Raw genomic sequence first — 12255 nt, 5'->3', positions numbered from 1 at the left:
TCATCAGCCATTTCCCACTGCACTGCAATGACTGATGAAAGAGAACAGGTAGATCCATCGTTAAGGAAATAACACCTTAAAAATAGTTACTTAACCTTTCTTTTTTTGTGTTCATATGCAGACATTTATCTGCACTCCTAATTCACATTGAAATCATCAAGGCACAGTACCGTAGCACACCAGCAGAGGACCTTGAACAGAAAGACAACGTCCTCATAAAGTGGAGAATTGTGCAGGAATTTTTTTTTCTGTGTTTGAAGGTGAACAACATTGCAACAATCCATGATGAGTTGGTGGAAGTATGCAGCAGCAATGCACCATCATTTGCCTCTAGTTAGATGGGACAAATGCTTCCAGTGTGGTCAAACCAGTCTGGATGATAAAGAACAGAGAGGTAGGCCACCTCTCTGCGAAGAACCAGGAATTCCATGAGAAGCGTAGAGTGTGGTGTGCGAAAGCTGACATACCAGAATCGAGGCAATGCTGAAAAATGTGAATAATCAATTCAGGAATCAGTTTCTGACATCTTGCACAATACTTTGAGTGTGATGAAAGCAGCCACCAGCTGGGTTCTTCAAATGCTCACACCCATTCAAAAATCCAGCCAAACCAAGGCAGCAGTGGAAATGTTGCAGCTGTGTCAGTCTAATTCAGATGACTTCTTTGGCCACCTAATCACCATGGACGAGTGCTGGTTGCATCACTGTGACTAAACAGCATTGCATGCAGTGGAAATATATGAATTCCCACTACCAAAAACGGCAAAGACCAGATCCTCACTAACAAAAGTGAGCATCTGTTATGATGTAGTAGTAACAGGTAACAGGTTGTACTTGTTACGGGCAAACTGTTTCAGGAAAATACTACCGAAATTTCCAAAATTTTGCCTTCTCCCACTTCCCCCCTTCTCCTGGAATTGCACCCAGAAATTTCTTACTCTCTGTTGTTGGAGAAACTGTTGAGTTGCAAGCATTTTCAGAATGACAAGGAGATGAACTAGAAATCATCCATTACATGGAAAGGAAAAAGTGTCCCACTGAAGAAGGAACTGTAACGAAGAATTAATATCACCCCCCCCCCCCCCCCCATGAACCATGGACCTTGCCGTTGGTGGGGAGGCTTGCGTGCCTCAGTGACACAGATAGCCGTACCGTAGGTGCAACCATAACGGAGGGGTCTCTGTTGAGAGGCCAGACAAACGTGTGGTTCCTGAAGAGGGGCAGCAGCCTTTTCAGTAGTTGCAAGGGCAACAGTCTGGATGATTGACTGATCTGGCCTTTTAACACTAACCAAAATGGCCTTGCTGTGCTGGTACTGCGAACGGCTGAAAGCAAGGGGCAACTACAGCCGTAATTTTTCCCGAGGGTATGCAGCTTTACTGTATGGTTAAATGATGATGGCGTCCTCTTGGGTAAAATATTCTGGAGGTAAAATAGTCCCCCATTCGGATCTCCAGGCGGGGACTACTCAGGAGGATGTCGTTATCAGGAGAAAGAAAACTGGCGTTCTACGGATCGGAGTGTGGAATGTCAGATCCCATAATCGAGCAAGTATGTTAGAAAATTTAAAAAGGGAAATGGAAAGAATGAGATTTTCACTCTGCAGCGGAGTGTGCGCTGATATGAAACTTCCTGGCAGATTAAAACTGTGTGCCCGATCGAGACTCGATCTCGGGACCTTTGCCTTTCGCGAGCAAGTGCTCTACCATCTGAGCTACCAAAGCATGACTCACACCCGGTCCTCACAGCTTTACTTCTGCCAGTATCTCGTCTCCTACCTTCCAAACTTTACAGAAGCTCTCCTGAGCTACTGACGGCCTTTGGAAAGCCAGTCCTGACAAAACTCTACCATCTGGTGAGCAAGATGTACGAGACAGGCGAAATACCCTCAGACTTCAGGAAGAATATAATAATTCCAATCCCAAAGAAAGCATGTTCTAACAGATGTGAAAATTACCGAACAATCAGCGAATTCTTCACAGACGAATGGAAAAACTGGTAGAAGCCGACCTTGGGGAAGATCAGTTTGCATTCCATAGAAATATTGGAACATGTGAGGCAATACTGACACTAGGACTTATCTTAGAAGCTAGATTAAGGAATGGCAAACCTACGTTTCTAGCATTTGTAGACTTAGAGAAAGCTTTTGACAACGTTGACTGGAATACTCTCTTTCAAATTCTGAAGGTGGCAGGGGTAAAATACAGTGAGCGAAAGGCTATTTACAATTTGTACAGAAAGCAGATGGCAGTTATAAGAGTTGAGGGGTGTGCAAGGGAAGCAGTGGTTGGGAAGGGAGTGAGACAGGGTTGTAGCCTCTCCCCGGTGTTATTCAATCTGTATATTGAGCAAGCAGTGAAGGAAACAAAAGAAAAATTTGGAGTAGGTATTAAAATCCATGGAGAAGAAATAAAAACCTTGAGGTTTGCCGATGACATTGTAATTCTGTCAGAGACAGCAAAGGACTTGGAAGAGCAGTTGAACAGAATGGACAGTGTCTTGAAAGGAGGATATAAGATGAACATCAACAAAAGCAAAACGAGTATAATGAAATGTAGTCTAATTAAGTCGGGTGATGCTGAGGGAATTAGGTTAGGAAATGAGACACTTAAAGTAGTAAAGGAGTTTTGCTATTTGGGGAGCAAAATAACTGATGATGTTCGAAGTAGAGAGGATATAAAATGTAGGCTGGCAATGGCAAGGAAAGCGTTTCTGAAGAAGAGAAATTTGTTAACATCGAGTATAGATTTAAGTGTCAGGAAGTCGTTTCTGAAAGTATTTGTATGGAGTGTGGCCATGTATGGAAATGAAACATGGGCGATAACTAGTGTGGACAAGAAGAGAATAGAAGCTTTCGAAATGTGGTGCTACAGAAGAATGCTGAAGATTAGATTGGTAGATTATATAACTAATGAGGAGGTATTGAATAGGATTGGGGAGAAGATGAGTTTGTGGCACAACCTGACTAGAAGAAGGGATCGGTTGGTAGGACATGTTCTGAGGCACCAAGGGATCACCAATTTAGTATTGGAGGGCAGCGTGGAGGGTAAAAATCGTAGAGGGAGACCAAGAAATGAATACACTAAACAGATACAGAAGGATGTAGGTACTGGGAGATGAAGAAGCTTGGACACAATAGAGTAGCATGGAGAGCTGCATCAAACCAGTCTCAGGACTGAAGACCACAACAATAACAACATGTTTCATGGTCACAGCTAGATGTTTTTCAAGATAGTAACTAAAACTTTATGGCTAGCTCTTGTAAGTGTGTTGCTGTTTCTGTGTTTGGAACAATGTACAGTTGTTTAGAAGCAAACCTCAGCCAAATGACCCCTGCAGCAGATGTACGCAGAGCCCCACGACCCATCATAAGCTCTGAAGTCTCCGAGATGGGAGGAGCTGACACGGTTAGTTCTTCATGAGCTACAGGGTCTCACTTATGTATACTGAACAGTTCCTGTTTCTAGTGAAGTGAGTATTTTAGTAGTTCTGGGTTGCCACAAGTTTCCCCAAGTGAAATTCCGTGACATTTCCCTGATTTCCATACAAGTTTTAGCATTTTTCCCTGACAAATTTTGAGATCTGAACGGTAAGTTATGATGTATGAAAATGAACTTGCAAGCAGATGGCATTTCCTGATGTGAGCAAAAAACTTAAGTACTAAAATCAACATCTTTTGTAATGAACTGTATTTAGATGGAGAAAGCAAGCCAAATAGTACACGTGTTCCATTAAGACCAGAGATGTTATTTTATTTCAATAAAATGAAACACATTTTGTGACAAAAATACGCCTTTGCTTGGAGTCACAAGACATTTAAAATAGCCTACCTTTACTGATTTCAGAAATAACCTCAGAAGAAAGTAGGCCTCTTGAAAGAAGTGTATAAGGCAAGGAAGAAATGTGTAAACCAACACTGTGGGTGACAACCAATAAAATGTTGGCTCTACTATGTCCATTATTGTTAGTAATTACTCACTGTGCTATATCTATGATTTTACAGGTAATGTGTGATTTTTCTTTCGAGAAATGCACGAGTACGTAGCATACAAACCATCAGCGACTGACACGATTTTCTTCTTCTTATCATCCATACTGTCTAGGATATAAAGTACTTTTGAAGTGCCAGAATGTACTAGGGCAAATAAAATGTCTATAAAACGCCACACTGTACAACATACTTGTTATGAGACAGTCACAATTCCTGAAATACATCGCCCCTGGTCTCTCGCCTGCTGAGAAGCACTGCAGTCCTGGGTCTACGGATAAACCATGAAAATCCGCGGCATTACGCCACACACCAACAGACCCGGCCTACGGGCTGATTGGTGAGACTAGATCCTATGGGCAGGGCCTGCACATTAGTGGGAACCGAATGGCTTCAGATTGGCAGGCCCAATCCATTACAGACACCCATAAAATGGCCTTCAGTTTTGGCTGGGTGCAGAAATCCACTTGTGTGGCCAGATATTCATGAGCCACTGACAGCATGTTGATGAAATGAGATAACAGTGAGCAATCCATGCAACAAATATAATGTTCAAGTACTCTGAGAATCAATAATAATGAGGATAGGAAGCAACTCACCGTAAAGATGATTGCTGAGTCGCAGACAGGCACATAGAAAAGGCAATCAGACTCTCAGAATTAAATTTTCAGCCATAGCTTTTGCCAGAAAATGGGAGCACACACACATTCACGCAATCATTCAGACACAACTCATGCACACTGACCACTGTCTCTGGCCACTGCGTCTACAATCTCTGAGAATCGTGTCCAAACAATAGACGAACAATAGACATTTCATGCTTCCCTGCCTCTTGTCGGCAGCTGCTAGACTAGTGACATGAAGTTGTGGCAGCACTGACTGCAAGCAGAGGGAAGTGGTAGGAAGAGGAGAAGCAGTAGTAATGAAGGAGTAGGGAAGCGGTGCAGGTACTCAGCTGCAACCAGCCAGCAACAATGCACGACACTTCAATAAACAAACAATTTCATCTACTGAGACAAAAACGAGATTTTTCCAGGTTTTTTTTTTTTTCCTTTTCTTCCTTGATATTGCCCTGACTTGTTTGAAATTCCCTGATAAAGCCTGATTTCCAGAACCTGTTGCAACCCTGAGTCTATATACATTTTTGGGAATGAACACGGAAGGTAAGATTTCTGCACATTTTTCCCAGGTTGCCATTGTACAACAATATCTCCCACATTTTATTGCAACACATAAAATAGGATACATAAGGCAGGTAAACACAGTTCTGAGGCCATCAGAGAACTGTTTGTTAAAAGAGGAGCAATAGTTTTTTTGTCACAGTGGACTTTTTTCAATAAAATTTTCCACTTCTTTGAATCCTTCCACTTCTCAGTCTTTTTCCAGTTCAGTGGTATTTATAACTTTCATGTTCCTGTAGTTTACAACATATCTGTTGAAGCCAAGAGTGTTGTGCTTCTCTACTATTATGGGCTATTAGTCTAAAATTTTCATCTGTAGGAGTAAAATCTCATAGAATGCCAATAGGGCACCATTTTGAAACAGTTTGATTCAAAAGCAACTCACAGTTGGTTGGTTTGTGAGATTTGAAGGGACCATACTAAAGAGGCCATCTGCCCCAACTCACAGTCACTGATGTTTTGGTTATTGTCAGCTGCAACAAGCAGTCACAAAAAGATGGAAATTTGTTCTGTTACATATTTTTCATAGAAGGAATTATGATCCATCAAAGTGGAACTATGTTATTACAATACAGTCTAATCTATAGGATTCACAACTATTTCATGATCAATGCTTAGTTTCTTAAAAATATTATCACTGCTAATAATCCAGTGATTCTCAACTTTTCTCATGATTTAATTAATTTTTCCAGTGTTTTGTTAAGAAGATTGAAGTGTGTTTTGAAATAAAAACTTTCAGACAATATACTTTAATCATCTTTGTGTTTCATATACATTTACCGCACCATCTTGAGAAACATCACAAATCATTTTTGGCAGTGCAAACCACATGAATTACTTTTAATCAACATATTTCAAATGCATCTTTTTTTTCTTTTCAGAGTTTTCCCTCAATTTCACGGTATAATTCTTTTTCTTGGCTACACTTCTTAGTAATGCCATATTCCAATAATATTTCCAGAATTATGCAGTCACAAGGACATCTACAGCATAAAAGCAAGCCTGGTTCCCAAGATTTCATGCTGCATTCATACAATTTTATTCCTCCTCCTTAAAGCAAAACAATGCTGACTTGTACTTGAACATTGCCTCTTTGGCTATAGAATCTTTGACACTGCTCTTCATTTCTAAATTTAAATTGTGTGTCAAGATAAAACAAAGGTTACGCCCAATATCTAGTTGACCTTATTAGAGTTGGATCACACTACAAAAAAATAATGTAGAAATCACCCAAGCAGCTGTTTTAAGTAATCATCATCTGAGGTGATTTAAGAAAACTGTAGTAAACTAGAGCACAAGTTCACATCGGACTGGGACCCCACTCCTGGAAACATTTAATAGTGGCCATAGGTAGCTTAGCAGCACATTGAAAGACAAGACATGTCAGTAGAGTTTACACCACATGATGAAGCAAGGTTTGAGAAATACAGCGAGGTTAACTTCTAAGAATTTAAAATAGTAGGTTGCTTTTATAATATAATTTTCACTATCAGTCTGCATACATCCACCTCTAGAACGATAAAGCATAACTTAAAATTTTGAATTTGTGCAACACATTCAAAATGCTCACACATATTTATAGAGAACTACTCATCTTTACCTACAAAATATCATTAAGTTCCTCAATAAACCACTATTCCCAGAATTTGAATCAAAACTAAAATTTTTTGCTTATTCCAGAACCTGCTGCATTAGTGCAGGGGGAAAAAAATTGGAAATTTTACGAAGCATATTCGCTGCAAAAGATGACAAAGAAAAAATGGTTTATTCCCAGGAAGACAAAACTGTCAATAACAATTCAACTGATTTATTCAGCAATACATTTATGGATAAATATATGCAAAAACCTGATGCGATATGTTACAAGAATGATTCCTTACACCTGTACAACTATTAATTTGTCACTCTTGTTACTGTTGATAAGTTACTCAGGTAACTAAAATGAAGAACTGTTCAGTGTCATAGCTAAGAACCTGCTAGTATGTAATTTAAGGGGTGTAGACTTAATTCACAAATACTGTTCCACACTATAAAGTGATAAGAATCACTTACACAGGTTTTTTCCACTAAAAACATGTGAAAACTTTGTATGATGGTTATCCCAATGGTCAGTTACATGCATCCATTTGTCAGAGGGTACTTAAGCCTTACCCTTACATGGCAGTATTAATTGTCTTTAGCAAAAGTTACGTACAGGGCAGCCCCCCCCCCCCCCCACAAAAAAAAAAAAAATTAAAAAATCTTTGTTGCTGTAAAAGACTGATCTGTAGCACAACCCATGGTCTAGGTGGTTAGGTTGAAAGGTTACAGTTTGGCTGCTAGTTGGCAAAGCCAAAAAAATGTAAAGGCAGTAACTCTGACTGGGGTAACAAATTAACCAGCCAAAAATTTATGTTCGCACTACATTGAAATTTGCAAGGGGAATCCAACATGTAATTTTTACCATGGTCTTCTCCTCCATCTAGCAACAAAGTGTACTAAACGACTTTAAAAAGAATTGAGAAAATATTGAAATCAAGAAGCAACTGTACTAGAATTCTGGTGTTACTCAGTACCGAACTTTGCCATTAAACTGCTAACAACATATGTTGCTGAAATTATGTTTGTCAACAAGGGCTTTGTTTCAAGTTGTATGGTTATGAATCTTGTAATAGGTAGAATAAATCTTTGTCATTTAAAAAAGTTTCTATGTGGGTAATCCCATAGCAGATCTACATTCGGAATGTACAGCGAGTAAATAATTTTCAGTGTAAAAGTATTAACCAGGTACCACATTCTAAGGTCTTTTGTTAGTTAGTTTGTTTGAAGGGCATTTGCTATGAATAATGTAAAGGAGTGTAGATATGTTGTGAAATAACATGACCATCATCATGCAGGCATTTGACTCTAACTCAATTTGCATTACAACACGGTAGGTCCACTAGAAAATAGTTGTCAAGATGAAGAAACCATAGTAATCCTCTTCATTTCAAGCCTTTGTTCCAACTAATTTTGGGAAACTGGCGGTACACTATCAAATGTGCAGCAGCAACTAAAAGTACTCAATCATATGACAGAATACTGCTAAGTACAAAAAAAATCATTTAAAATTTAAAAAATCTAACATTCAGAAACAAATGTCCACTCTTTCATTTTCAGGGTGACAGATGAATTTTTAACTATACACAAGGTACTCAATTCTATTATTAATATTTTAACTGACATGTGATGACGGATTCACAGTAGATTAGATTAGATTAATACATATTCCATAGATCATGAATACAACACTTCGTAATGATGTGGAACGTGTCAGTTTAATAAAAGATGTCTGTACAAGATATTACATTACACAAAATATTGCATGACACTAATGTTTAAGGGTTCCCCCCCCCCCTTAATTTATATCTAAAAATTCAGCCAATGAGTAGGAGTAGGCCTAGTTGTCATCTAGAAATTCTTTTAATTTATTTTTAAATGTTGGTTGGCTATCTGTCAGGCTTTTGATGCTGTTTGGTAGGTGACCAAAGACAGCATAATTTACCCTTTCTGTGCCAAAGTCAGATTTAACCCTGCATAGTGAAGATCATCCTTTCTCCTGGTGTTATAGCTATGCACACTGTTATTACTTTTGAACTGGGTTGGATTATTAACAACAAATATATGTATTCTGTGAGGATCCCTAGATCCTTAAATAGATGTCTGCAGGATGAACGTGGGTGGGCTCCAGCAATTATTCTGATTAGACGTTTTTGAGCAATGAATACTTTTCTACTCAACGATGAATTACCCCAGAATATGATGCCATACGAAAGCAGTGAATAAAAGTAGGCATAGTAAGCTAATTTACTGAGATTCGTATCACCAAAATTTGCAATAACCCTAATAGCATACGTAGCTGAGCTCAGACGTTTCAACAGACCATCAATGTGTTGCTTCCAGTTTAACCTCTCATCAATGGACACACCTAAAAATTTTGAAAATTCTACCTTAGCTACAGACTTCTGTTCAAAGTCTATATTTATTACTGGAGTTGTGCCATTTACTGTACGGAACTGTATATACTGTGTTTTATCAAAATTTAAAGAGAGTCCATTTGCTGAGAACCACTTAATAATTTTGTGAAAAACATCATTTACAATTACATCACTTAGTTCTTGGTTTTTGGATGTTATTACTATACTTGTATCATCAGCAAAAAGAACTAACTTTGCATCTTCATCAATGTGGGATGGTAAGTCATTAATGTATATCAAGAACAGTAAAGGACCTAAGACCAAACCATGTGGGACCCCGTACTTGATAGCCCCCCAGTTTGAGGAATCAACTGTTGTTTTAACATTACATGAACCACTTATTTCAACTTTCTGCATTCTTCCAGTTAAGTATGAATTAAACCATTTCTGCAACGCCCCCCTCAAACCATAATGATTTACCTTATCTAAAATAATTCCATGATTTACACAATCAAAGGCCTTTGAGAGATCAGTTTTTTTCCATTTCCAGTTTCTACTCTAAATTTCTGTTACAGAATGCGAAGTTAGTTCCACAGATAGTACAACGACGCGCTAAAGGCAACTGAATGACATAAAATCATAGGACCGCATAATATTGCACCATAAACTAAATATATTTATGTGGCCCTTTGCTCTAACAAATCCTATTTCATGCCACTGAATTTATCCTGTAAAGCTGTCGATACAATACGCAATCAAAATACGACAAAGCTGGCAATGATGAATCGTTAAAAATAATAAGACTCCACAAAAACAGACTGCAGAATCTATCTTGTGTTCCTTGCAATAATATTCAAACATTCAAAAATATTGGTAGTCAAACTTGTTTATGTACACTGACAAACTCGCGCTTCGCATCAGTCAATAACTTCGTTAACATTACGTAATGGAACATGCTCATGCGGAAAAAAGCATGCGTACAATCAATTATACAAAGTGAAATATCAAAATACTTTTGTGTATCACTACAGCACTTTAGTAGTAATGATATCTTTTGTTGACAGTATTCCGGTGTATCTAAATATTGTAATAAGCATAAATGTTCTACAAAAATACTATTTTAATGTAAATAAAGAACGGGAAGTATCATCAAGAAGATCACAAATTAGAACCTTTTCCTTTTCTCTGAAAAAGATCACTCAGTACGCGTCCGAGGTTTTCCACTGCAACCATTGCTCAGCCTTTACGATTAACAGTACTGATCTTTAATAGTTTAATCAGCTGACTTTACAGCATGTTCGATGCACAAGTATTTACTGTTCCAAAATCGATAATAGCTTCGCCTCAGAGGTGCCGTCATATTATATACTTATTTTCGTTAAAATGTTTATTTGTAAGACTAATATAATTCCACGCTTGATTTCACTATTTCAACAGAATATCATCAAAAAACACACATCATTTGACAAACAAAAATAAATGTAGAAAGAGAAAGACCCACAACAACATAGTATGTCTTTGATCGTAGTCACGTGTACTAACACGTTCTCCGTATGGCGAAGTCTCCAAAAGTATTGCACCATTAGAAGCAGAAACTGTTTTTACGGTACCCAGCATGTCATAAACGTTTGTTTTCTACTCGTGAAATTTTTAAACACAGTGCTTACTTTGGTTAGTTTATATAGGAGAAACTGCGTGAGATTTGGCGTATAAGTACCCATGGGTTTACATAATTGTTTCAGAAGATTTTAGTCGTACTGTACAGAGCCTGGTAACACGCTGCCTGCAACGTGACAACTTAGGAAAGTCACAATGTAATTGGTTGGAAGAACTGTAGAAGCAGTTGCCGACATACTGACGTTGAATGTGTTGTGCTGTTGATTATTTACATTTGAAGAGCAAGTGCGAAGCAAAATAGCTGAAGAAAATTATTACACTTAATAGAATTTCAGAGAGTCTATATGTGCCATTTATGGTTTCAAGTTTGTTGTTCGCACTTAGTTCAGTTGTTTATTCGCCATTGAACGTTATGATCTGATGTGTCAAGGTGTTGAGAGGCAGTAGATCTGATATTTTCGTTCCAAACATAATTCAGGATGCATTCTATTGAAGAACTCGGGACAAACGTTCCCGCATTCCTAGCAAAATTATGGAAAATGGTTGAAGACCCTCAGACGAATGACTTAATAAGTTGGAGTTCGGTATGTAAATAGGATTTTGAAACATTAATTATTTTGAATAAGAGAGAAGTCTGTTATTGTGAAAAAGTTTTAAATGACGTGAAATGAGTTGTCACATACAAAGAATTACCGAAAGTGTCTGCTTTGTGTTGTAACTGTTGTTTTCTTAGATTTCAACTTTGAGAACAGTATATGATTTTCGTGTAACTCGTTCTGAAGTGTTTATATGAAATTGTAAGGGTTTCATTGATATGGTCTATTGAACCCACGCCAAGCCTAACTCGGGTTGCAATAGACAAGTGCAGTATTCGCGATATGAGGTGTTCGAAAGAGTAGATTATGTTTAATGTTACCTTCTTCAACAGTTTGAATGAGTAGTTTGTTTAATGTTACCTTCTTCAACAGTTCTTATACGATAACTACCATACCGTTGCAGAATTAAGGGTATTATTACTGTTTTTATTGATCACATGTAGTTGGAAAGGAGCAATTAAGAATTGATCAGCCCCCTTTCTTTGTTGCGCAAAATAATCCATAATATTATTACTATTAAAGACAGTGCTGTGCACCTGACAAGACTAGTATGTCTGCCATATCCGTAACGCTTTCTCCCAGAGATCGCTTTTGTTTGTGGAATTGTTTGTCATGTTGTTGGAATCTTGTGCAAATTTAAACTACTCTTGGTATATTCTGTGTTTTTGTTGGGCGTTATTGAAATAGTCATTAAAAGTAGCACCACTTGCTGTTGATTGCCAAATATTACTTTCAGGCAAGGCAAATAAATGAGTGCGTGTCTGTATTTATATTTGTTCTCCATGAACAGTGACATGCCATTTATTTGTTAGAGTTATCAGTTGCCTTTGGTATCATTACTTCCCTTTTATATCCCATTTGTGGATGATGTGCATGTGAAATGACTGCTTGTATATTTCTGTATGATCACATAATTTTAATTGATTGTGGTAGTAATGA

At 38.0% G+C, this 12255-nt stretch overlaps 2 protein-coding genes across 9 annotated transcripts in view; one reads left to right on the top strand and one right to left on the bottom strand.

Moving 5' to 3' along the window:
• LOC126473954 (protein pigeon) overlaps positions 1-10511 on the bottom strand; it is a 500491-nt gene extending 489980 nt beyond the window's left edge. For 3 of the 4 annotated variants that reach the window (XM_050101319.1, XM_050101322.1, XM_050101321.1), the window contains exon 1: positions 10276-10508. In XM_050101319.1, coding sequence (XP_049957276.1) covers positions 10276-10336 — 61 coding nt within the window. In that variant the 5' untranslated portion in view covers positions 10337-10508. Of the gene's footprint in view, positions 1-10275 lie in introns of all 4 variants that reach the window. The other variant, XM_050101320.1, reaches the window with a different exon arrangement.
• A 367-nt stretch (positions 10512-10878) lies between these two features.
• Positions 10879-12255, top strand: part of LOC126473952 (heat shock factor protein) — a 160885-nt gene continuing 159508 nt past the window's right edge. For 2 of the 5 annotated variants that reach the window (XM_050101318.1, XM_050101316.1), the window contains exon 1: positions 10879-11304. In XM_050101318.1, the coding sequence (XP_049957275.1) occupies positions 11200-11304 (105 nt within the window). In that variant the 5' untranslated portion in view covers positions 10879-11199. The remainder of the gene's footprint in view (positions 11305-12255) is intronic. The other 3 variants (XM_050101317.1, XM_050101314.1, XM_050101315.1) reach the window with 2 other exon arrangements.

Source organism: Schistocerca serialis, chromosome 4 (genome assembly GCF_023864345.2).
Source record: "Schistocerca serialis cubense isolate TAMUIC-IGC-003099 chromosome 4, iqSchSeri2.2, whole genome shotgun sequence".
NCBI lineage: Eukaryota > Metazoa > Arthropoda > Insecta > Orthoptera > Acrididae > Schistocerca > Schistocerca serialis.
The sequence above is the reverse complement of the archived record's forward strand: the minus strand, read 5'-3'. Positions and strand labels throughout refer to the sequence as shown.